This window comes from Mus musculus, chromosome 11 (assembly GCF_000001635.26).
Source record: "Mus musculus strain C57BL/6J chromosome 11, GRCm38.p6 C57BL/6J".
NCBI classification, from domain to species: domain Eukaryota; kingdom Metazoa; phylum Chordata; class Mammalia; order Rodentia; family Muridae; genus Mus; species Mus musculus.
In genome coordinates this window covers 67,964,240-67,990,170 of record NC_000077.6, presented here as the reverse complement: position 1 = coordinate 67,990,170, position 25,931 = coordinate 67,964,240, and the positions used below count along the sequence as shown (strand labels likewise).

The following is a 25,931-nucleotide window of genomic DNA, read 5'->3' as shown; positions in this document are numbered from 1 at the left end:
TCTTGTGTTAACATCAGTACTATAGCCGGGCAGTGGTGGCGCACGCCTTTAATCCCAGCACTTGGGAGGCAGAGGCAGGCGGGTTTCTGAGTTCAAGGCTAGCCTGGTCTACAGAGTGAGTTCTAAGACAGCCAGGGCTATACAGAGAAACCCTGTCTCAAAAAACAAAACGAACAAAAAAAAATCAGTACTATAAAATATAAATAAATGATTCTTTAAGAAATCTAGGCACTATTGAGTGCAAATCCTTCTTATAAACCATTAAACTGAAATAAAACATTCCATGATTTAAGATGAGAGAGGGTCTATTTTTCCAAACTGAGCCAGTTTATGCCTTGGGCAACCAACTGGTCCCCACTACCAGGACATCATAGTGATGCCAGACTTAGTGCAGACACCTGATTGGAATAACATACTTAGCCCAGAACTCCTGAATTCCAGCACTCCTCCAGCCTCAGCCCCTGAGTAGCTGGGACTATAGGCATGGGCCATCGTGCCCTGCAAGAGGGGTTAGATACTCTTTTTTTAATTTAATTTTTTTTTATTTGTTCATTTTGAGGTTATATTTTTAATGTAAGACAACGCAATTTTTCTTGTACATACTTAGGCTGCCCACACAGTAACATAAAATACATACTGTGTAGTCTATATGTTTTCAGTAGATCAAGAGAAAAGTGTATATCTAAAATTAAAGTGATTCTATTGCAAGAAAATATGACATTTCAATATCACCGTTTGATTCTAGCAAGCTGCCAACTTGTTAGCATCCTCCTGACATAAAACTATGAATACAAGCTCCAAATGACTTCCCCTTCCCATAATCCTCTGTATGGTTAGTGGTGTGAGGTTAAGCTTAGCCAGCTAGCCACCCACGACAGGCCAGTTAACCTTGGAGACCGTCACAGCGCACTGGAGTATGCAATGATTCTTCTTTCTCTTTACAAAGCTCTAGCTAATTGCGAGGCTCAGCACTGCTCTGAATGCAAAGGGCAACTGGCTTTCAAGTCCGAAGCTGTGTCACTGCTTATCATCTTCCAAGGGACACTGTCACACAGAGGCTTCTTTGACAACTGTCCAAATACCTAAATTAGCCAACCATTGCTTATTTGGACGTGGGCTTACCACTCTTGAATAATGACGGGTAATCTGTGAGGTAAGATGAAGACTCTGTCACATGAGGGCTACACATTCAAGTATGGGATCAGCACATTAATGTCTGCTTAAAGGAAGTGTTAATCCAAACTGACGTTTGCCTAGATGCTTCTCTCCCTAATCAGCTCCGTCTGAAAGGAGAGGAGAGTGGAGGAAAGGCACAGGAGGCTTCTGGGAATGAGGGAAATGGGCTTCACAAAGCAAGCAGGAGCAAGAAATTTCAGCCTCAGCATCCCTTCCCTCACTCAGGACCCACCCTTAAGGTTTCTGCATCAGCAAGGGAGCCATCTCCCTGCCTAGTTAGAGCAAGACCACCAACCTGGGAGTCCATTCCCATGACCCTGCAGCTGAGCACCCAGGGACCTCCCTAGCAGCATTTTGGAGTACCTTCTCTCTAGTATGCATTTCCTTACTGGCTGCACTTTCCTAGACTATGAGAGTTGCACTTTTTGTCCAGGCACACATAGATATACTCCTGTTAGGATGGGCACAATCGAGCTAACCAACACTAGCCTCACAACAATTTGCTAAGAAACTGAGGAATTCACCTTCTAATAATCCGCTAACATTCTCCTTCTTTATGTTTCCATGGTGACTGACTCCTATTTGGCCCACTGATTTCTTACATAAGCCAGGGTTCGTGTTCTGTGAAACAGGCCCCCTCTCCTCAGCCATCACCTCTCCTTAACTGTGCTTATGTACTTCTTAAACACAACTTCTCTGGAAGCTTACTGAAGGAAAATCTGCGTGCGCCCATGTGTGTGCACGCATTGTCTTTGGCTCTCTATCTTGGGGAAATGCAGGTGAGTTAGGCTAGTGATCTTACATGATCTTCATGATCTTACATGATCATCTTACATGATCTTCCAGAACTCATGCATTACTTCAGTTTATTCTCGGTCTGGTTTCTCTGTCCCCAAGTCACCCCAACCATTTACCAACAAACTGATATGTAGCTGTTTTGGGTGCAGGTGGATCAACCTTTAACACACAGGACCAGTGGGAGGCAGCCCTAGTGACAGCAAAGAGACGGTCCTCAGGCCTCCAACTGAAACCACGACTGCCTTTTGCTCTGAACCTGCCAAGTTTCCTAAAATTCTCCCATCCAGTCACTGGCTTTGGTTTAAATCCTAGGACCTGAGGAAGCTTTGATTAAAATATACACAGATGATAAGCTACTACTCAACGTTGATCCTCTAGCTAGACCTAAGAGAAGACTGTCAGGTAATGATAAGGCAACAGGCAGCACACTGGGTACTGGAAGGGGACAGCTGGGAGGGTGGGTGGTACCAGGGCGGCACATGGCAGGTCGCTTGAGGAGAGCATGTGACAGGTGAGACAGAAGGTCCTCACACCTGGCAGCAGTGTGAGCTTCCCCTGACCCAGCGGAGACACAACACTCCAGAGATGACATCTTTAAAGACATTTATTTCACTGTTTGCAAAGCTCATAAAGGCAATCACATCATGTGGTTCTAACAATAACAAAAAATGGGCAAAACATGGCCCAGTTTTAAAATCAATAAACTAGAACCCCAGATAACTGAGGGACTAGTAAGCTGCCTGGTCCAGGCCTTTCTATTATGTAAAAGTTACAATTTGATATCTAGGGACTAGAGAGATGGCTCAGTGGTTGTAATCCTATGCTGCTCTTGCAGAGGACCCATTGGTTCCTATCATCCACATTCAGTGACTTGAAACCACCATTAACTTCAAGTCCAACTGCCTCTGATTCCCCTGGTTTCCAAAGACACCTGTACACATGTACATATATGATACACACAGAGAGAGAGAGAGAGAGAGAGAGAGAGAGAGAGAGAGAGAAAGAGAGAGAGAGAGAAAGAGAGAGAGAGAGAAAGAGAGAGAAAGAAAGTATAGAAAATAAATCTTTTTAAGCCAGGCTGTGGTGATGCACACCTTTAATCCCAGCACTTGGGAGGCAGAGGCAGGCAGATTTCTGAGTTCAAGGCCAGCCAGGTTTACAAAGTGAGTTCCAGGACAGCCAAGGATACACAGAGAAACCCTGTCTCGAAAAACGAACAAACAAACAAACAAACAAAATCTTTTTTAAAAACATTTTACATCTAAACCCCAACCTTCCCAACAGGTTGACTTTAGAACTGACTCCCCTCCTGTGTCCTTCTGAAAGGCGATGCTGTAAAGAGCGGCTGAGCTAGCAGTGTCCAGTGTCTAGAAAGCAAACAGAGTACATGCCACTCTCTGACAGGACGCGGAGGCTCTAGCCTGCTACCTACAGGAGCTTCCCCAGCCTCACTGCCACGTAGATCTCGGTGAGCATGCAGATAGGTGCTGGCACTTTCCCCCTTTTCTTTCCTCTGTTTTCAGTGAGCCTCTTGGGTGACTCTGATGCAAAGTGCCACAGTTATGAGTGAATTAGGCAAAGCTAGTACTCTGGAAGGCAGAGGTAAGAGGACCTCTGTGAGTTCAAGTCCAACCTGGTCTACACAGAGTTCCAGATGTTCTAGGTCTACGCAGTGAGACCCTGGCTCAGAAAAGGAGGAGGACAGGGAGGTACAAAGCAGTAGTTTCCAAATCACCCAAGACCCTGTGAAAACACTGCCACTAATCTGCAAGCTGGGAGCTGCGATTCTGAACGCTCAACCTTCAACCGAGGTGCTGCCACTGATGCTCAGCTGGAACTGGTGAGAGATACAGGGACACAGAGATGCCGAGACTGTAAAAGCAGGGATGGAAGACTGGTAAGATGGAGCAGAAACCACAAAACCCAAACCACAAAGGTTCTCACTCTTCAGGTGACCCCTTGGCATTACTGAATGGCACTTCATAAAGAGCAGTGACTACAGTCTGGTGCACAAAGCCTCTGACCAAATGGTCAGGGTCACTATCCTCCATGATCAAATCCACCATCAATGGGGGATTTAAGCCTTTCCTTGTCTTTTGATCATTCTCTCTCCACTTGGCTGTCATTTTCCCGGGATATACATTTCTCACCAACTGCCTTGTTTAAAGTTGTTGTTGTCATCTCTTCTTCTCTTTCTCCTCTTCTTCCTCCCTTCTTTATCCTTCCCCTTCTCCTCTTCCTCCTCCTCTTCCTCCTTCTTCCTCTGAAACAGAGCCTCACTGTGGTCCAGGCTGGCCTAAATATCCTAGCGAACCTTGGTCTCACAAGTGCCAAGGTTACAGGAGTGAGCAACGACATCTGACCTGTTAGCTTCTTCTCTTCCCTGTTCTTACTGGAAGACATGTTCTCACCTTGAATTCCCCTGCTCACCTGCCTTGACACACCAATCGGGATCAGCATCCTCTTACTTCAACCTGTCATGTACGGGATGGAATACGGCCAGAGAGAGCTAAGGAGTCTCAGTAAGTTGGCCCCACAAGCCTCTGCCTGCATTTTAAAACCTTGCCCAAGACACAGCTCCATGTTCCCTAACCCCAGCTTTCATCCTTCACAAAAATGACTTAGCTTCACCTACCTTTGTATGTTTTGCAAATTCTCCCTGACACCCTTGACTTAACTGCACCAGAGAACCGTGGAACCAACAGGAATGAACTGCTGCTTCCCCTCCAGCTCGTCCAAGGACAGTGGTTTGCAAGCCTAGCTGTTTATGACAACCACCTGAGGCCACCCACACCAACTTGGATCGATCGTTTGAGGTGGGGCCTGGCAGTGGCCCTTGGGAAACTACAAAATGCCTGAGAACTAAGCAGAAAGCTGATTCCCTGAACTCCGGGATGGATCCATCACTCAGTCCTAGAGCGCTGACGAGGAGAGCAGTTTCTCTTCTGAACCTGTTTCCTTCTGTGATATTCCCAACCATGAACGTAAGTTCCAGAAGCGGGGAGAGGCCAACCTAAAGATGCAACAACTTATCCTTCATTGGCCGCAGCAATGGAGGCTGTGCTCAGGGCCGCTGTTAGCTATATGCAGTGCCCATCACAGGCTGGCAAAGAGCCTGGAAAGGAAACCAGCCAGGGAAGCCCCTCTCTCTGCGACTTTGCCCAGGACACCATTTTCAAAAAGCCAACTTCAAGAGTTTACCAGGCAGAAAACTCAAAGAAGGCAAAAGAAAATTTCTGGCTTGTATTCTCCATAAGTATGCCTCACCTAACATGAGCTTAAGCTGAACACATCAGGCTTACTAAATCCAGGAAAATTCATGAAAACTAAGCTCAGTGGGAAAATACAGTCAGATGCTATAAACAAGTAGACTTTATACAGAACAGAAACCATGCAGAATAGAAACCATCACTCATTGCTAGAACACTGGAGAGTAGTTTCTCTTCTGAACTCGTTTCCTCCTGTAGGAACAGCACATAGGTCCTCAGGAGCCCAGGTCTCCCTGTAAATGAAAGCATCGTACCTGATCAGATCCGGCTCTGCACCCTCATTCTTAAACGATGCCAGGAGCAGTCTCTCTCGGGTGACAAGGTCATCCAGCAGGTTCTGTCTTCGATCCCCCTCCAGTTGTGTTCTGCGGTCAGTTGTTAAGGTCCAACAGTGGGTGGCTTAGCTCATTTCCCTAGGACTTTATTAACCCAAGTCACCTGCAACCATTACAGGCTCCACCCACCGCTACCCTTACCCAGAATCCTTCAGGTAAATGACCATGACTGTACTGATGCAAATGGATAATGCAGATACTGACCGAGATCACTATTTGAGTCCTATCACTAAAGAGTATACTAGGTAAAAACTGGGTTTGTCTGTTTCCTTCTTTTGCCAGAGAACAGTCTACAAGGGCAGTCTGGAGCCTTAGGCTTAAACTACAGGAGTTAGCTTTCGAGGGTGTCTGCATACTCATCAATACCCTAAGATGGGGACGGGATAATTCCTAGCAGTGCAAAAACAAACTCAAAACACCCTTCCTGCAAAGCCTACGGTTTGGAAAGGGGGAGGTATCTCCAGTGCACATAATAGCTCAGATAGAAGCTTCCTGAAGGTTGCTTTTGTGCAACACTGTGCTGTCAGCTCAGTAGTTAAAAGTACCATGGGATCTTTGTGGGAAACTACAAACAAGCTGTAGCTGACATGTAAACGTGGCCGACGAGGGTCCTAATGCTACCTACTGAGGTGTGGGTGGTTCTTTATACGGAACTCCTGAACACTTAACACCTTTCAGTAGATTTTTGGTCCTGGGACTTGACTCCAGAGCCATCAGATTTACTGCCAAGCCACACCCTCTGCCCCGAACCCAAAGTTCCTCTTGTGTTTGTCTTTCTGAGACACAGCTTACTGTGTAGCCCAAGCTGGTCTCCCACTCCTGATCAGCTTCCTGAGTGTAGAGTTACAGGCGTGTGAACTGTGACCAACCAAGGGTTTACATTCTAGCTTTCTTGAGACCAAACATTAGATGCTAAGTTCTGTGGGTTCACTGAACCGGCGCTGAGGAGGGGCACAGCCGATTAACTGCTGCCCTCAAGCCTGAGTTCTTGAGTGTGGATCCCAGGGCAGTGCACACCTGTAACCCCTAGCACTGGTGGGAGGTGGGGGGTGGGGGGGTGGAGACAGGCAGGTTCCAGGCAGCACTCTGCCAGCCAGTCTAGCCAAATCCATGAACTTGGGGTTCACCGAGAGACCTCTCTCAAAAGAATGAAGAGTGAAGATTGAGGAAGATGGTAGACATTGACCTCTGACCTCCACACCTGTCTCTGTGTGTGTGTGTGTGTGTGTGTGTGTGTGTGTGTGTGTGTGTATAACCACATCTACACACACACACACACAAAACGGTAAAAGAAATGTTGAAGAAAACACCATCAAGGACAGGATACAGGAAGTAAACAGATTTGAAAAAAAAAAACGTGTCTGACATCAAATACAAAAAGAAAACGGGCTGTATCAGGCTTTGATCTACCTTCCTTCCTTCCTTCCTTCCTTCCTTTCCTCCCTCCCTCCCTCCCTCCCTCCCCCACCTCTCTCTCTCTCTCTCTTTCTTTCTTTCTTTCTTTCTAAACCAAATGGCTGTTTCATCAGACCTGAAGGCTGGCATGAGAAGCAGGGCTGGCCACTAATACCAATTCTGGCAACAACAGAAAGCATGAAAGATGGCTGCTTCGGGTTACAGATTCTTTTCTTTGTAAAACGGGATCATGAGGGGCTGGTGAGCTGGTTCACCGGGGACGGTGCTTGCCACCAAGCCTGAGGACCTCAGTTTGAGTGCAGGAACCCATATAGTAGAAGAGAACTGATTCTCTCAACACACACACCACAGCATGAGTGTGCCCACACAGGCACACACACCACAGCATGAGTGTGCCCACATAGGCACACACACCACAACATGAGTGTGCCCACACAGGCATACACACCACAGCATGAGTGTGCCCACACAGGCACACACACCACAGCATGAGGAGTGTGCCCACACAGGCGCACACACACCACAGCATGAGTGTGCCCACACAGGCGCACAGTACATATACAAATACATAAAGTAATAGGAAAAAATTTAAAGGGGTCATAAAACATAGTGTTCAGGCCCCAAAGATTTCTGAGAGCTCGGCAGAACCAAGGAATAGCATCACTACTGCCTGGGAGGGAAATACACGGCTCATGGATCCACAAGTTCTGCTGTTAATTTTGTACAGAGGAGTGCTGGCTAGCTAGTAGGAACAGTAAACAGACCCCGGCCAAAAAAAAAAAAAAAAAGTCTCCCTCAATAACGAAGTTATTAGAAAAATCATAAATCTCCTAAACCTTAGTCTTTGCACCACAGTTACTCTCCATATTAAAAATAACAATAAATGGATTCTCTCAGCATTCCAGTGCGCCACACATCCCTGGGTCAAATCACTTCAAATCACTCCCATTACTTTTCCATCTCCTGCTGACGGCAGTCACCACGTACCCAGCTTGGAAACCACAGTGTTGCAACTGTAACTAAGAAACAGAAACCCCAGATATTCTTCTTCTGTAATAAAAGAAAAGGGCCAGATATTAGTCTTCTGATCAGTGCCAACCAAGAAGAAGTATCTATGTCTTTCAAGTTAATGATAAACTACCAATAAAGCAGAAACCTTTTAGTCAATTTAAACAATGTTCCTTGGGTGATGGGGCAGGGAGAAAAACAGAAGCTGTGACAAGAATTATACAGAACAAGGCAGAGTGGAACTCCTAGATTGTGGGGCTATTGGTCACTTCCCAATATCAGCTAGCCTTCCCTACATGCTCGGTTCACCCACCCTGCCCTGCCGACCTGTCATTCTATAGAGATCTTATCATCTAACCACCCAAGAAACATACATTGGACATTCGCTCAACAAAACTCAGTGTTAAAATTATGCACCAATTCCAGTGGTTCTGGAACTTAAAACATTAAAAGACAAAATTGTATAAGCACTATTAGAATAATGCATAGACAAATGTTTTAATAATCTTGAATGAGAAAAATCTTTCCAGGAAGGGATGAAAATCTACAGATAGTGAGTAAAAGCCTTGGAGACATTGACTACCTAAAACATGGTGCGTGCAAGCATGCGTGCGTGTCCACTCACATACATGCATGCATGTGTGTTGTTCCCCTGTATGAATAGTTCATGCACACAGGGCGACCAGGTGTCTTCATTTTTGAGGCAGGGCCTCACATGGAACCCAGAGACTGCTGACTGACTAGACTGTGCCAGGCTTTTGTGTGAGGGCTGGGGGGGGTCTGAACTCAAATTCCCAAGCTTGCAATGCAAGCAAGCACTTTGTCCACTGAGTCATCACCTCAGTCCAATCACATAAGAGTTCTTAAAATAAAACTTCTAATGACAAAAGGGAGGCAAAGGCCATAACAGGACAAAGCCAGCGGGCACTAAAGCCTCTAGCAGGAACCAGGTGCCTGTGACTAAAAGAAGCACCAATTCCAAGACCCCTCCCTTACCTATCAGGGTAGAAAACTGACAAGAGGCCAGGAGAGGACTCAGGAGCCAGGCACGTGCCTACCTTCTTTAGGGGCATGCCAATGGGCTTAACCAACTGCCAGGCTGCCTTCTGTGAGCCTAGCAAGACGTCAACATTCCCACAGATCCACTCATGTATGCAAATTCGACAACTCGAGAGCACAGAAGTCCACTGCAAAATTATTTCAGCAAATTCTGGAAGCATCCTGAATATTCACGAGTAAGGAACTAAGGCCCCGATGGCAATGATTTCAGGTTGAAAAGGAAGCTGCTTACAGGGTGCTGGTGGTGGTGACTGACAACTCTGGGTATACACAAGGGCACACTGGAATCGGTTTTCATGGAATAAGCTCTAAAACGCACAGTGCTCAAGAGAAATGGAGGGAGGAGAGACGCAGCTACAGCAACAAGCTAACCGTTGGACAGTTAACGTTCTCATAAAGACCAGGCAGAGGTTTGTGTGTGTGTGTGTGTGTGTGTGTGTGTGTGATGTGTGTGGTGTGTGGTATGTGTGTGTATGTGTGCATGCGTGTGTGTGTGTGTGTGTGTGTTTGTTTGAGTCTGTGTGCATGCGTGTGTGTGGTATGTATGTGGTATGGTGTGTGTATGTGTGTGTGTGTGTGTGTGTGTGTGTGTGTAGAAAATACTTTATAAGCCTGTAAAAAAAAAAGTGCCTCTAAGGAAAGAGAACTGGCAACCAAGGTGTAAACAGTAATAAATAATGTTTTGAATCATTGGCTTTTTCATCTGTGTGCACGTGCACGACCATGGTGTATGTGCTAAAAGGAAACAAAAGATCAAGGAACACATTACAAGGTGAGCCCTTTACTGCCGGAAGAATTTCGTATTTATATGTATGTATGTATGTATGTATGTATGTATGTATGTATGTATGTATAAATGTATGTATGTATGTGTATGTATATGTATTTCCTGCCTAGAAAATCTGCGATGATAAACCACAACCATTCACATTGTTTGTGATGAAGAATGAGATGGGACAGGATGTCATTGTGGGAGAAAAAGGAGTTCTTGGTTAAAAAAAAAAAAGAAGAAGAAACGTATTAGTAGAAAATATTTTTATGCTATAAAAACTTTAAAGGTATGTTCTGAAATGAAATAAATGTAATGAATGCAAGTTACAGGTTTAAAGCAATGTTTGGAATGAGCCAGCACTTGGGACCACTGTGAGAGGCAGCACGAGTGAGCGGGTAACAGGGTCTGCAGATCAGGACTGAAGATGCCTGACACTAGAGGTGCCCTATGGATCCCCTAGTTCTCACTGTTTCTCTGGTAGGAAATAGAGAACCAGCATGAATAAGCTGTATAGGCTAAAGCCCAGCTCTTTCTACTCTGCCAGGGCTTCCTCCTGCATGCTTGCTGGACACTAAACACCCTGGGCTTTCTCCACCCCAGGGCAGCCAGCACTGCCCACTGTTTCAATCCTGTTTAAAACAATACCAGTACAGCAGGGGCATCTCTAACCCCGGAATCTAAAATCTCAAGTGCTCTGAAATTTGTTAGCTTCTGAGCACTTCCTCATGATACTGTAGGTGAAAATTTTCATAATGTGAAACTTGGATTTGTGCACAAAATTATTTTAAATAGTCTATAAAATTAACACTAGGCTATGTGTAAATGCACATTTTATATTTACACCTGCGTCCCCATCAGAAATGTCTCATCATGTACATATAAATATTCCTATATCTGAAATACTTCTGGTCCCACTTATTTTCGATAAGGAACACAGCCTAATACGCCAACTCAGTATCTCTAGAGGCTCCTGCTAAAGCTTGGAAAACTACACAATTACCCACACTGCCTCTTCCGTTTATATTTCATTTATATTATACTAGTACACGGAAACAACAGACCCCCAAGGAGACAGATGAAGGGGAAGTGACAGGAGACTGCAGAACTGTGCCATCTCTGATGTACACTGCATGTATGTGGACGTGTGGATGATAGCTGGAGAGTGAGGAGGTGCAGACAAGCTGTGCCTAAGGCTAAGAAAGGTAAGAAGAACAGAGGACCCGGCTGGGGGCTGGTGCCGGGAGCCTCCTCTCCTACTAACTTGGGAATAACAAGCAAAGTCAGAGAACAGAGGAACAGGAGGACGTCTACACTAACTGGCCCTTTGCCCTCGGCACCATTGATATTTTCATGTAGCCTGGCAAAGCTGTGGAGACGTGAGGTCTGATCGTGAGGTCTGATCCTGTAGGACCAATCCCTACCTCTGTGCCAAAGCCCAGCTTCTCTGCTGTCCCTGACAGAGCACTGCCCCTACGGGTAATCCTTCGGGGAGCTCAACACATGCAGAAAAAGCTGTTAGAAAGTATTTTCCTAGGACTTAATTTTTTGGCAACCTCTGGTATTTAGCCTTGGGGTTTCGAGATGGCTCAGTTGTTAAAGGTGCCTGTTGCAGAGCGTGGGGGTGTCATTTCAGTCACTGCGACCCTCAGAGTGGAAGGAGAGGCCTCCGTACATACACACACAAAGTAAAACTGTAATTTTAAAGAGTTAAGACTGTAGTCTTTATCTTGGGAACTGAGCTCCACTGGAGAAGGAAGCCTCCGATCGCCCCTCCATGCCTTAACAGAGAAGCCTGAGAACACAGCTCAGTTTTTCATAGCTCACTTTAAAAAAAAAAAAAAAAAAAGCTCTTTTTTAGATTTATTTTATGTGTATGAACCGTTTTGCCTGCATGTGTGTACCACATGCGTGCCTGGTGCCCTTGGAGGTCAGAAGAAGACACTGGATCCCTGGAACTGGATCCACCATGTGAGTGCTGGGAACGAACCCGGGTCCTCTGCAAGGGCAACAAGTGCTCTGAACCAGCGAGCATCCCTGTAGCCCCTCACCTGGATTCTTTACATTATCAAATTCAGCGAGGCACTAGGTAGGAGGTTAGGCTGTCCTGATTACTACTGGTGAGTACCTTCTTTTTACACTTCATTATTTGTGTGTATGTTGCACAACTAGTGTGGAAGATACAGGGTCAAGCTCAGGCCATCTGGGTTGGTGGCAAGTGCCCTTACTTGCTGAGCCCCTTCCACAGCCTGGTGACTATCTCAATGATGGAAGGGGGCTAATCCCATGAGGCACTTCAAAAGTGCTTCTTCTATTTCCCAAAACAGGATTAGTTCCACCTCGTAGATAATGCAACTCAAGCCAGGGAAGGCTGAACTCTCTGGCCTCGAGTGATAGGGCTGCCCTTCACCCTCAGCCCTGGGTGGTCTCCAAGTCAGTGTTGATCCCACAGCACCAAGGTGCCAGACTTCCAAGCTAGGGACATGGGCAAGCAGCTACCAATCGTACATTTGCCCATGTATGGATTGGAGATTCAAAGACAAAAATCAATAGCAACCAAAACTACCTACTACTGTGGAAAATAATAACAAGATTTTAATACCAAAACCTATAAAGAGATCTAGTGACAGACTATAATTGATGAAGCTTCTCCAAACACAAGCACCATGTCTTATTTTTCCCACATTCCCAGATACCACTGAAAACTCTGTCAAAGAGAGTCAGTGTTGGAGAATTTCATCTCTGTTGCCGCTCCAGCGATGATGTTTCTAGAATCTCCACACCTCCCCAGGGCTGCAGCCATTCCACTAACTATACAGTGGTTACCACATCTTCTCACCCATCACTGTTCCTAAAACTCAGAGTTGAGGACCAGTAAGAGATTTCTTTAAAAAACAAAAACAAACAAACAAAAAAACCCTATCTGCACAGGCCCTCTCTGAAGGCATCAAAATACCTCTGATATGAATCCTTTTGTAAAGAGACTGTTTTTGCCTTTAAAAAAAGAAAAAAAAAAAAAAAAAAAGGTAAAGGATGGGGCTAGAAAGTTGGCTCAGCAGTCAAGAGCTGCTCTTCCAGAGGACCTGAGTTCAGTTCCCAGGACCAGCTAACACTCACAAAAGGTACAGGTGCTGGTTTTGAAAAGCTAACAAAGGAGGAAGCCCCTGAAAAGCCAGCTGAGAATATTTTGAGTATGATGTGAAATCTACATGGAGCCCCCCCCCCCCAGCACAGTGTAGTCCTGCAACCCAGTGAGGCAACTAAAATGACTATCACAGAAAAGCTAGAAATACAAGTGAATGCTTTCTGTATCCATGCACGGTGGCTCGCATCCATAATCCTGGCACTTAAAAGGCTGAGAAGTAGCAGGATTGCCTAGCCTGGGATACAGGATGAGACCCTGTATCAGAGACATTAGTGAACTATTTTAGAAATGTATCCAGCAGATCTGAGCACTCCGCAGGACTCTGTCTTATTAATTACATGCTAATGGAGTCAAAGCACACCGCTTTCCTTTGAAAAAGACAAAACAAAACCACCTTTCAGGAAAGAATGTGACATCTCAAGTCCACACTCATGAATCTGAGTGTCTAGAAAAGAACTTCTCTTTCTGGTACCTCCCAGTAGTTTTTGGACAACTTCATGAAGACAGGGAGATGTAAACATGTTCAGGAAAGTCCCATCAATTCTCAATTATTCAGCTCAGTAAGGAGATGTGCTGTTCAAAGATTCGCATTTAAAAAGTCACCCAGTGCCGGGTAGGCTGGTGTTCACCTTAATCTCAACACTCAGGCAGGCAGAGGCAGGCCAACCTCTGAGTCCCAGGAGAGCCTGGTCTACATAAGCAAGCTTCAGGCTAGGAAGAATTACACAGTGAGACCCTGCCTCAGAAATAAAAGTCACTCAACACTAATTGCTCCCTAGGACAGTAATTAGAAGTTGCCCTGTGTGGTCTGGAGAGACAGCTTCACGGTTATGAGCACTGGCTGTTCTCCTACAGGACACGAGTTCACCCACACTGAACAGCTCACAACTGCCTGTAACTCCAACACCCTTTCTGGCTTTCTCAGGTACTGTGCACACAAAAGCACATACACACACAATCACAATATACAAATAAAATTAAAATGATTTTTAAAGAGCCATTCTATCAGAGATTTACAGCCATTTTTTAAACTAAAGATCATGATAAGATGTAACTAACAGGCCACAGTGACGGGTGCTTAACACTTCAGTGACTAAGAAGGTCCTTGAGAATCTGTGTGACAGCAACATACAGTTAATAGAAAATTTGAGTCCAAGACACGCCAGGTTACCTGTGACTATATTCTATCTACTAAAGGAGAATTCAGCTTAAAACAATGGACTTGGAGCCAGATAGTCACATATTTGAACCTGACTCCTGTATATATAGCTGTAGGGTCCTGGGAAAGATCCTGGCTTATCCAGGAGTCCTCTCTCTATAAAACTCCCTGCTGTGATGTTGGGATCTCTTCACCTATTTTCTGTGACATGAGGTCCCAAGGTTGATCTGACCACGTCACCTTTTTTTATAAAGAAGGAAAGAAATCACCAAGACCAAGCATATGAAGTAACTAGCACTGACAAGTGGCTTAAATCTGGAGGAAAGCCTGAATTAGTAAAAATGTTTTAAGAGGAATGATGTTGAAGAAACGGAAGATGCTACCTGGGGCTGGAGCTGTAGAATACATGCCTAGCAGGTCTAGGACTCTAGGTTCAATCTCTAGCATCAAACAAGCTAACAAAAGAAGTTTATTGAATTCACCACCTCCTTTTCCAGTCTAGAAGAAAAAAAAAAAAAAAAAAAAAAAAAAAAAAAAAAAGGAGGGGGCTTCCCTGAAAACAGGTTTAAGAGCACCCCCGTGTGGTGTATGATCCAAATGTCACCTCTACCAGCAAAACGCAATTACTTGAAGGAAAAAAGAAAAAAAGATTATTTTAAAAAGCTTTTATAATCCAGTTGAGGTTTCCTTCCCCCCACCCCAGGAGATATGAAATCATTCATATTCATAGTCCCTCAAGCTTTGCTAATGTTTTAATTTAGTAATTCTCAACCTTCCTCATGCTGCAACCTTTAACATAGTTCCTCATGTGGTGGTGACCCCCAGCCATGAAACTATTTCATTGGTCCTTCCTAACTGTGATTTCGCTGCTGTTATGAATCATAACATAAATATGTGACATGTAGGATCTCATTATGAGGTCAAAACAAAACCAAAAGTCCATTACAACAGCTGACCAGACTAAAAGGTGTCAACAAAAATGAAGGCAATTACACACTGAGTGCTCGCTCTTTACTGTCTACCAGGGACTAGGGACAGGACCTAGAGTTCTTGAATTTTATATGTCTCTTGCTCTACAGGGTTAGCATATATATAAATAAAGTGCAGCACAATAATTATCTTCCTAGAAGTTAGCAAACAGGTACTAACAGCCATGAGACAGTATCTAGCTACCTTTCTGATGAATATGCTGCTGGTTACACTAAAATGAGTCCTCTACCTTAGACATAGGTGCAAACTTCCCAGCGCTTACTTCTGAAAGAAGAGGAGCCAGCCCCACCCATCAGAAACCACTCAAGGTCTGTGGATTAAAACCTGTTGATTGGGGTAAAATAAAAGCTCTTTATGTAACAGACTAACAGGGCAGCACCAAATGATACCAGGCAGAGGGTAAAATTACATGCCAGAATATTTCAATTGGGTTTGAAAGAAGGCCCCCATTGTTTACTAAAATTAGACTTTTATTTGAAACTTCAGAAGATTAATAATTAAACATACGGAAAACCATGCAACTAAGTCATGCCAACCATCCTGCTAACACAAAAGGGTTCCTTTAGGAGAAAATGTATTTTTGAAACACCTTCAATGGTTTTGTCAAAAAAAGTTGTATTCCTACGTTTCCCCACATTTAAGGCCAGGACACACAGTTTCCTCTGCTACCAAGAGTCATATTTTTGGCCTGAACTACAGACAATTTAAAGAAAAACAAATGTGGGGTCAGTTTTCACTTCAATATAAACTAGGTTTGAAGAATTAGTTTAGTAGCAGGTTACATCGTGAATTTCTTTTAAAAAATGTTTGCTTTGAGACAGGGTGGGGTGGGGAAGGGTGCCTCATCATAGAGCCTAGCCTGGCCTCAAACTTACTATGTAGCCCAGGCTGGCTTTTAACGCTCTACCCCGCCTCACTCTTCAGTGCTGGGATCACAGATGTGTACAACCACCCGGCTCACAAAAGAGGATCAGATGACCCAGCTTGCCTTAATCAAGTCCCAACACACTCTACCCCCAAAGCTCCCAAACTAGGGACATTTACCTGTGTCCCTGAAAGAATGAGACAGGCAAGTCATACCTCTCCAGCCTATGGCTGAAATTTTAAAAAGCAAAAAGGATGTTATTGGGCACGAAGCAGATTACAAGACATCCCAAGGAATGAGAGACTGCTCAGTCGGGGGAGCATTTGGCTAGCATGCAGAGTCCTGATGCCATCCCCAGCACCACACAAAACTGGGTGCACCGGAGTATGCCTTTACCTGAGTTCTCAGGATGTGAGGGCAGAGGTTTGGCTACAAAGTGAATCTGAGTCCTGCTTGGGCTACTGAGAAAAGGGGGGGAAATGTTCTGCAACGTCCAGCAGGGAACCACCGCTCAGAAGTGTCATGGAAGTCCTCTGGTTGGAGCAGCATCCAGCCATCCTCAAGGCAGTGACAGAGAGCAGTGTGCAGCTCCACAAAGCACTGACAGAAAGCATTAGCTTCCTGCCTGTCAAGGTTATACCCAAACAAATTCATTCCTTAGGTAGGTCGTCCCTTGCTAGCACAGTCACTGTAACAGTGAGCAGACACTTAAGACAGAATGTAAAATTATAGCAACAGTGTGGAAACCAAGTCCTCCTTGAGCTGTGGAAAAATCTGGATGGCCCAGATTCCTTCCTGTCTTAAGATTGTTTTTCCTCCCACTCCAGAAAAGGTGGAAATGTTTACATGGATACATCTGGCGTGTCGACACAGCTCTTAGCAGTAAGTCCTTCAAAAGGTCGATCTTTACCTTCAGATTCTTCAACAACGTTCTGATTGTCAAGGTAAGCTGCAAAGAGAAGGACACAGCCTGAGTCCACTGGGCCTGCGGTGTAGCATCTGCTAAGTTAAAAAGGCCTGGGAGAGAGGCTTGGCCTCCCAAGGACACTCTCAGGGTTGTAAAGGTCTCAATGGCATCCTGGTCTAGCCACCCACCTGGAGCTTGTACCCATAGTGCACCTGCCTGTTCATGGCAACCTGGTCCACACGGGAACGCAGATACTGAGTGGAAACTGTCAGCCTGCATTCATACTCAACTGGAATTCTTCTGTAAAATTCACTGTATTTTATCCACCCTGGAGCCATGCAGGAAATTGTGTTCCCCCAGTCTATGCTCAAAAGCAAAGCCCAACAGTTCCCTCAACCATACTTCAGATGACAAGGTGTCAGGTCCCATTACCATCCTGACTGGTCTCTGAGCACTCTGGTGTATTTATAGCCCATGTGAACACTGGAGAGTGCGTGCTCTGTTTCCATGAAAGGAATGTTAACCATGCATGGCTCTTCTTCTACAACTGTGGGAATTTTCTCCAATCATCCTCAAAACCCAGAGGACATGTCTGTTTGTGACTCTAAAGATGAAGAAGGGGTGGGGAGAGCCCCACTCTGACATTTGGAAATGTGAAGAACAAAAGGACCCATTTAAATGAAAACATATTGGACCATGGATGAAATCAGAGAGGAATATTAAAAAGGCAGAATGCCACTGTTCTCACTGCTGCTTGCTAAAAGTAGCAGTTACTTGGGGCATGTTAGGGTGCGAGTTGGGGCGCGCCTATAATCCCAGCTCTGAGGAGGTGAGAGGATCTCTAAGAAAGAGTTAAAGGTCAGCATGGTCCAGGCCAGCAAAGGCTTCCAGTGAGACCCTCACTCAACAAACAACAACAAAGTAGCAGCTATATAGCTCAGGGAGAAGTAGGACACACACACCACAAACTCTATCCAAAGGGTACAACACACAACACACACACACACACACATACTCGCACACTCAAACAAATGTAATTTTACAAATTTTAAATCAAGTCATAAAATGAAATGTCACCCAAAAAGAAAATAGCCCAGAAACCAACTGCACTGTGATGCCATAGGGGAGCATTCCGTAGTAAGATCTCTTAAAATTTTATAAGAAAATAATATTTAATAATCAAGAGAAAACTTCCTTAGTTGTAATAAAGCAGAAATTTCAGAATATACAAAAAAGAAGCAAAACCACTGACTTAAATAACTGAAAAAACAAAACAAACAAAAACTCCTGCATGCCATTCCCACTCAAGGATGACAAAACGCTAGTGAACTATCAGAAAACTCAGAACTACATTGAAAAGGACAAGATGCTACCATGAAGTACAATTTTATCTTGCAAGGTAAGACTGGCTTAGTGGTAGAACCCTAAAAAGAAAGCTCGCAGTGTCAAAGATTAAAAACAGAATAAGCATATGATTAACACAGTGTAGGGAAATTTAGACGACACTGTCTGAACAGTATCACTCAGCTGTGATCTAGAAGTTCTTACTAACAGATCAAGACTCAGGAAATACTAAGGGCTCAAAGGAAACTAAAGTATTACTTGCAGATGGAGAATAATCCCCTTGAGAAAGTGAAAGAGAATCAGTTCGGGGCTGGGGAGATGGTTCTGTCAGGAGAGTGCTTGCTATGCAAGCACGAAGACCCGAGTTTGAGGTCCAAGCACCCATGTAAAAAGGCCAGGCACGCTGATGATCCCAGCACTGAGGATATGGGGATGGGAGCATCGATGGGGCTCACTAGCCATCTGGTCTACCCAAATTGGTTAAGTTCCAAGTTCAATGAGAGATGCTGTCTCAAAACAAAACAGACAAGCAAACAAAAACCCCACAAGCAAACAATAACAAGAACAACAACAATAAGACAAAAAAACTACCCAGCAATCAAGAAAGCACCCATCCTTAACCTCTGGCCTTCACACGGAGACACACACGTGTATATACACACATAAACAAGTACATATACTGCGTGTGTGCACACACACGCACAAAGTCAATTCAGTAGAGTGATCAAGCCAGGTATGGTGGCTCAGACCTACTATGCCAGCACTCAGAAGGTGGAAGTAGGAGGATAAGGAGCCCAAGACCAGCCTGAACTACAGAAGCACAGCCTGGGTGTATGACAGCCTGTCTCTTAATTAATTAATTAATTAATTAATTAAAAACATAAAATAATATCAACAAAATCTGAAGGAATATTTGTAAACTGGTAGTGGGCACACAGTAACTACGTAGTAAACGCTGCGCTTAGAGTGGATCAAAAGGAAGCACTAGCACTACTGAAAACCTGACCCCGCCCCTTTACTTAATCCACAAACCCACTACCTGTCTATTTAAAATCCATTTGGAATCTTGTTATTGATAATTAAGATACAGTGCAATTTTTTTTTAGTGACATTTTATAAAATTACCTATAAAATGACAAACATCTGTAATCTTAGGCTCAGGAGATGAGATCATGGTGTAAGTCTAGCCTGGACTACACAGTGATTCCAAGGCACCCTGGGCTACACAGCGAGACCCTGACTCAAAAACAAGCAAGCAAACAAACAAACAAACGAATGAATGAACAAACAAGTAAAATTACCCTGAAGGGGAAAAAGAGAATGAAAATAAGACAAATGATATTTATGCAAAATAAAGGGGAGTGCCTGTGCCTATCATAGTGTGCACATGACTGGGTACTGCATTTATTTCTTTGGTTTGCTGCTTAACCTGTTTGGTGTTGAGATAAGATCTCCCTATGTAGCCCACACAATTGGATAAGGAGTTATTATAAACAAAACACAGGGGGCTAGGGGAGGGCTTGGGAACCGGCTTGCTGCACACTCTTGGGGATCTGTGTTTCATCCCCAGCAGGCCACACAGGAGGCAAAAGTCAGGCACGGCAGCCTGGAGCTAACTGGCCAGTCTGACTAAGTTGGTAAACACCTGATTCAATGGCAAACCCAGTCTCAAAAGGACAAGGTGGAAAGTGACAAAACAACTTCTGGCCTCCACATGCACACAAGTACATACAGGTGCATGCACACACACACACACACACACCCAAGGGTAGGGTGCCAGCAGCTGCCAAAGGTGTGAACTCTATGGAGTGTGATGCCAGTGGCTATCAAAAGTATGAAGAACAGCAGCTATATAAAGTCAGTGAATGAAATATAGAGGATTTTATATCTCCGGGGAGTGGCAAAAAAAGTAAAATTCGCTACAACATATGAAAACACATTTCAAAGATTTAAAAGACTTACACACACATACACACCACCCCACAACGCCCCGCATGCCCCAGATCTAGCAATGGTTTCAGACATCGGAGCTTAGCACGTTGATTCCTCCATGTATTACCTTCGGTGTCTTTTCACCTCTTCTTTCACACTGATTTCGTTCTTGAATCTTCTCAGCGATTTCTTGGGCTATCTGACACGTAGAATCGTATGTGGAGAACCTGCATCAAAGTCAAAGTCAGGTTAAAGTTCTTTAAAAGAAAGTGCTGGCTGAGTGTGGTATTGCATGCCTTTAATCCTAGCATTGCAAAGGTGGAGGAAGGAGTGCGAGGCCAGCCTGGTCTAAAAGAACACAGTGACAAGGAGACACTGTTTCAGGGCAGGAGACACAGAGGAAAGATGAGAAGTGACGTGCAGAAGCACACTGCAGGGACAGCAGGAACTGTGTATCTGCAGCAAAAAAAAAAAAAAAACCGCTCTGACAGGAGAGCCTGGCAGACTCCTCAGCCTGCCACAGTTCTCTCAGAACGCTGACTGGCTTTCCACTTGCTGCTCAACAGTGTTGGGCTTGGAAAGATTCAAATGAAAAGCTAAATCAGGGGCTGGCTCAGCGGTTAAGAGCACTGATGCTCTTCCTGAGGACCTGGGTTCAATTCTCAGGTCCCACATGGCAGTTCAGAATTGTCTCATACCCTCTTCTAGCCCATGAAAGTTGCCAGGCAAGCACATGACACCCACACATGCGTGTAGGCAAAACACCCACACACTTAAAATAAAAATAAATTAAAAAAAAAAAAAGATTCAGAGCTCGGCAGGTAAGAGCACTGACTGCTCTTCCAGAGGTCCTGAATTCAATTCCCAGCAATCACATGGTGGCTCACAGCCATCTGTGATGGGATCCAATGCCCCCTTCTGGTGTGTCTGAAGAGAGTGACAGTGTACTCACATACATAAAATAAATTAATAAATCTTCAAAAGAAAAAAATTCAAGTCAACACCCAACAGCACCCTGTGTTTTCCTCTTCACAGCATTTTAAATTCTGGTCTCATCTCTCACACCAGTCTGCTCCTAAGAAGTGGGAACTCATGTGCTCAAGTGAATGATGTATTCTCTAGGACTGCCCATTGCAAAATATTGAAAACTTCTGTTTGCCCTGATGTCCCAGCTTTACCCATAAGAAAATAACTAGCTTATGTCTCTAAAATATTCCAGCACTGGAAGTAGTAGCTTATAACCTCAGCTACTTGAGGCTGAGACAAGGGACTTGTAACTTCAACGTTAGTCAGCTAGAAGCTGCCTGGGTAAAACTTAGAGATCAGTCTCCAACTTTAAAGAAAAGGGGCTGGGCGTTACTAAGGGCACAGATGGATGGGGAAGCATTTGTCTATAGCTTGCGCAATGCACTAGGCTCAGCCACTGAAGTGTCTAGCTTGGGCTGGGGATGCGGCTCCAGGTCCTATACAGAGAACTTTGTGTTGTGAACTCCACAAGCACTTCAGAGGCTGTGGCAACCCCTAAGCCTAGATTCATGTATACAGCCATATGAATCATTCAGTATAATCTGGTATAGGTGTGCATGAAAAAGAGCAGGTGTTTAAAAAAAAAAACATCAGAATAATAAAAAAATAAGTCCTAGCCCCAGCTTCCCCACACTTTACTTACTGCCTCCATGCAATAAGTAAATAATCTATGAAGACAGGAGCTTCAGTCCAGCTCTGTGACGGCACATCAAACATGTAAAACCCCGTAACTAAATCCTGTTGCTTAGGAACGGGACCTAACTTAAGTGCCTCTAGAGCTGGGGAAAGGAGAGATGACTGATGAGAGAGGCACTCGTACGGGCTGGGCCACAAGAGGACAATTTGGGCCGACTCTAAACAAGACTAAAGCAGATTTCCCTATGGGAAGGAGGAGCCGAGTCTAAGCACTGTGGAAGGCACATGGCATAAGCAAAGATGAAAGAAGAAAGCATGCCTGGCACGTTCTGCCACGCGGTGGTCCTGGGAGGAAGGTATAGTGCAAGCAGGACAGATGAGCAGAAGTCAATTCTCTGCACAGCGTGGCACGGGGGTCTAATGAGATCAGACTTACGGGAGAATTTTACCCAAGACACTGAAGCATTTCAACTCTTTTACTGTTAGTCTTAACTGTTTGACTCAGCGGCTTTCTCGTTTGCCAGCTGAAAGCTTTCTGGTCTTGCTGGGGACCAAACCCAGGGTGTCTTGCGTGTGCTAAACAATCGTTCTACAACCGGGCTAAAATTTGAAATAAGTTATGTACACTCAGATGATGCACTGATACACATTAAAAATCATGTTTTTAAGACTACCTTTTAAGGACATGGAGAAATGCTCCCTCCCTGCTTTGTAAAATACAAGCAGGATATAGATCCAAACAATAAATGCATTGGAAAAAAAGGTGAGCACTGATTGCTTCCGAGGGATAGGGGTGCTTTTTACTCCCTTCAGATACTCAGCAGTCTCTCAATTTTCTACCAGGGGTGTATACAATAGTTAAAACTTTAGGACAAAATTCAGCACTTGGCTGGGCTTGGTAGCAGAGCCACCATTTTGGAGACTGAAGCAAAAGGGTCAGGGATTCAAGATCAACTTGGGCTCCCCGAGACACTGAAAAACAAACCAACAACAAACAATTCAGCAACTGGCCCAAATAGCCTAGATCCCAGATAACTCTAATTCTGACCTTGGGATCCACTCTCTTAATATTCAAATTTATCTGCCATCAAACAACTACAAATTGTACCGGAAACACCACCATAAGGCATATTCTCCAACACAAACTTTATAGGAATGCAGTGTTATAAATTATTCATCAGGAAGGTCAGGACTTTATAGCAATTTGTTCCTTGTACAAAGATGTTTTTCATCATTCTCTCCTTGGGGTCTCTTTGCTGAATAAATGGACCTTATCAGGCACTTCCTACTTCGTGCTGACATAAGTCTTCATGCTACTGATGCAGGAAAAGTGCAAAATTTCCCCTCCCAATGTCCTACAAGTTTTCTGTGAAAAGCCCATAGCACCCGTGCCCAACTAGCTACTAACTGGTGACCATGGAGTGTGAACTTCAGTTTATAACCTTTCTGGGGATTACTGGGTGAAGGGATACCCCACCAAAAGGTTATTTTGACCTCACTTTTACAGGAGCCTGGGGAAGTCTATGCATGCAGTCAGCCACAAGCATGATGGGCAAGAAGCCCCAGAAAAGGGGGGCAAATATTCGATTGCTCAAGTCCCAGCTCCCCCAGGTCATAGCCTACCCTAGGACCACAGAGTTAGCACCGAGTAGGCAGTACGTGGCTGAGTCCCCTCAACAGGGGGAGGATTCTCGCTGATCTTCATCCCTAAGGCCGCCAGCCTCAAGCTCAAAGATGGGCAGGGTCTCTGCCAGTCCCTGGAAGCCAGTTCCACCCCCAAGTTAATCCCCATACTCTGCTGCCATCACCGGCAACTCACCAGGGGTCCGGGGCCATGGTGCAGTCTCCGCCCGCAGCTGGGACACTTCCTGCTCGTAGCAGCTGACTACGGCGGCCCGTGCGGCTCATTCCCCGCAGTTCGGAGAGTGCGCGACCCGAGCCCAGAGTTTGCAAAGTGAAACCTGTTTTAATTGACCTCAGAACGACGTCCCCGCTACCCAGAGCGCACCCCTAAGGGAGTGGGTAGCAAGAATCTATTTTTGTTAATTCACATGAATTGCTGGACGCAAGAAAAATAGTTAAATTGTTGAGCAGAATCAAAACATTTTCCCAGGGAATGGAAACGCGTCAACCCCGGCTCTCTGTATTTTTCTTCTTAATTCAAAACAGCAAGACAAGCTGGGTGTGATAACTCAAGCCTGGAATTCCAGCACTTGGATGGCTGAGGCAGGAAATATACATACAGGCAACATATGTACCATACATGCATGAATACATACATACATACATACATACATAAAAATAGTTGCATACTGTACTAAAACGTTTTTAGTGATTTTTTTAAATTTTTCTTTTAAAAAGAAGTATCAATGCCATGTTTTTTATAGCAACCTATTCATCATAGGCAATTCTCTGTGCTCAATTATTCTGTGTTCAATTATTTTTAATAATCATCACGAGGGGCTTAATTGTATAGTTTTTAAAAAGTCACAGACCTGTACACGGGAGAGGAGGAAATTTACCTTGTGCACTTAGCGTCAACCTACCACCTACATTTCCAGAATGGATAAAATACATACTAAGGAAGTCCTCCCAACATTTGCAAGAGGGGAAATCAACTCAAACACAGTGGGCTGGGTTTCTGCTCCTGCATGAACCTAGCACGCATGCGTGCGCCAGTTACCATGACGACCAGGAGACGCTGCACCCTGGAGTTGAAGAATCAATGAGCTGAAACTCTCCAGGATGGAAGAACAAGTTTTACCCGAGCTGGATGTAGCAGAACTGGAGCTTCAGGCTGTGATCGGCTTCAATGGTGAGACCTTGAGCAACCATGATTTGATGCCTCAGGGACAGTGAGACGCTGACCTGGTAGCGCCTGAGAGGCAGTGGGAATAGCGGCAAGAGTGTGGCCAGGCACCACCCGCCCCAGGATGGTGGCAGATCTGGGCCTCATTCCTGAGCCTCAGGAACTGGCATGGGTGTAAGAGCTCAGATAAAGCTCCTCCAGAGACCAAATGAGCCTAACTCGGTAGGAGTATGAATAAGGGTCTTTCCCAAAGTAAGAACTCAAAGGTTTAAGACCAGGATAGAAGGGAAGTAGGACATTAAGGGAGAAACCTTTTTAATTCTGGAGGGGCCTTCTTGTGGTGCTCACACTTTATTTGTGACTGTCGTGGTAAATATTGAGAGAGAAATGCTGTGATTGGGGGTCGTGTTTGGCGTGTAGCGAAAAGGCAAGGAGTTAAATTTTAGGGGGAAAATTGATTTTTTAAAACGAATGTAGTGCCTGAAAGCTTTACCGTTGAAAGGATGCGGTGCGGAACGATTACAGAGTAAATAAAGGTTTAAGCGCTCCTGGCATTAACTCTTGAGTCTTCGTTGCTCTGTGCTGCTTTAATTGAAAGCCAGCGTTTTCTGTATCTGAGCCAACACTGTCTGTAGAGATGGACAAATATTACCGATAAGAAGTGATCCCTGGAGAACTGCAAAAAAATATTCTGGTGAGCCGGTCAGTGCAAAGACACACAAGATCTGTGATTGATTTTTTTTTAAGTAATTTACTTTATGTGCATTAGTATTTTGCCCTGCCATATGGATGCTGAGATTGAACCCTGGTCCTTCGGAGGAACAGCCCATGCTCTTAACCACGGAGGCATCTCTCTAGCCTGTAACTGAATTTTTGCTAACACAGTAAGGAAAGAATCTTAAAGTGTATCAAAGTTTGGGAAAAGGGTTGCTTAAAAAAAAAAACAAACAAACAAAAAAACCTGCGTGGGTGTTTTGCTCAGAGCGCATATCTGTGAACCAGTGCCCAAGGAGGCCGGAAAAGAGCATCAGATCCCCCAGGACTAGAGTTACAGACAGACGTGAGTCCCATGTGAGTGCTAGGAATGAAAGCTGGGTCCATTGGGAAAGAAGCCAGGGTTCTTAACTGCTGAGCCAACTCTCGGGCTCCTTGTTTTATTTTTAATTATGTGTATGGGGTGGAGGAATGGACATGTAAGTGCAGGTGCTCGTGAAGACCAGGAGAGGGCGCCAGATCTGGTGGCAGTGAAGTTACAGGTGGTATGTCCTAGGAAGTGAGGTCAGGTCCT

At 44.7% G+C, this 25,931-nt stretch overlaps 2 protein-coding genes across 8 annotated transcripts in view; one reads left to right on the top strand and one right to left on the bottom strand.

Moving 5' to 3' along the window:
- The window catches only part of Stx8 (syntaxin 8), a 240,738-nt gene extending 216,978 nt beyond the window's left edge, over positions 1 to 23,760 (bottom strand). The window contains exons 1-5 of one of the 6 annotated variants that reach the window (NM_001356314.1): positions 23,654 to 23,713; positions 20,300 to 20,399; positions 16,844 to 16,938; positions 5,498 to 5,608; positions 2,562 to 3,846 (exon numbers count right to left, since the gene is read on the bottom strand). In NM_001356314.1, the coding sequence (NP_001343243.1) occupies positions 3,777 to 3,846; positions 5,498 to 5,608; positions 16,844 to 16,938; positions 20,300 to 20,399; positions 23,654 to 23,670 (393 nt within the window). In that variant the 5' untranslated portion in view covers positions 23,671 to 23,713 and the 3' untranslated portion in view covers positions 2,562 to 3,776. Of the gene's footprint in view, positions 1 to 2,561; positions 3,847 to 5,497; positions 5,609 to 15,576; positions 16,939 to 20,299; positions 20,400 to 23,653 lie in introns of those variants that run through there. The other 5 variants (XM_030246161.1, NM_018768.3, NM_001361351.1 and 2 more) reach the window with 5 other exon arrangements.
- Positions 23,761 to 24,501: 741 nt separating this feature from the next.
- Cfap52 (cilia and flagella associated protein 52) overlaps positions 24,502 to 25,931 on the top strand; it is a 40,864-nt gene continuing 39,434 nt past the window's right edge. Inside the window, exon 1 of one of the 2 annotated variants that reach the window (XM_006534265.4) lies at positions 24,502 to 24,649. In XM_006534265.4, coding sequence (XP_006534328.1) covers positions 24,580 to 24,649 — 70 coding nt within the window. In that variant the 5' untranslated portion in view covers positions 24,502 to 24,579. The remainder of the gene's footprint in view (positions 24,650 to 25,931) is intronic. The other variant, NM_027963.2, reaches the window with a different exon arrangement.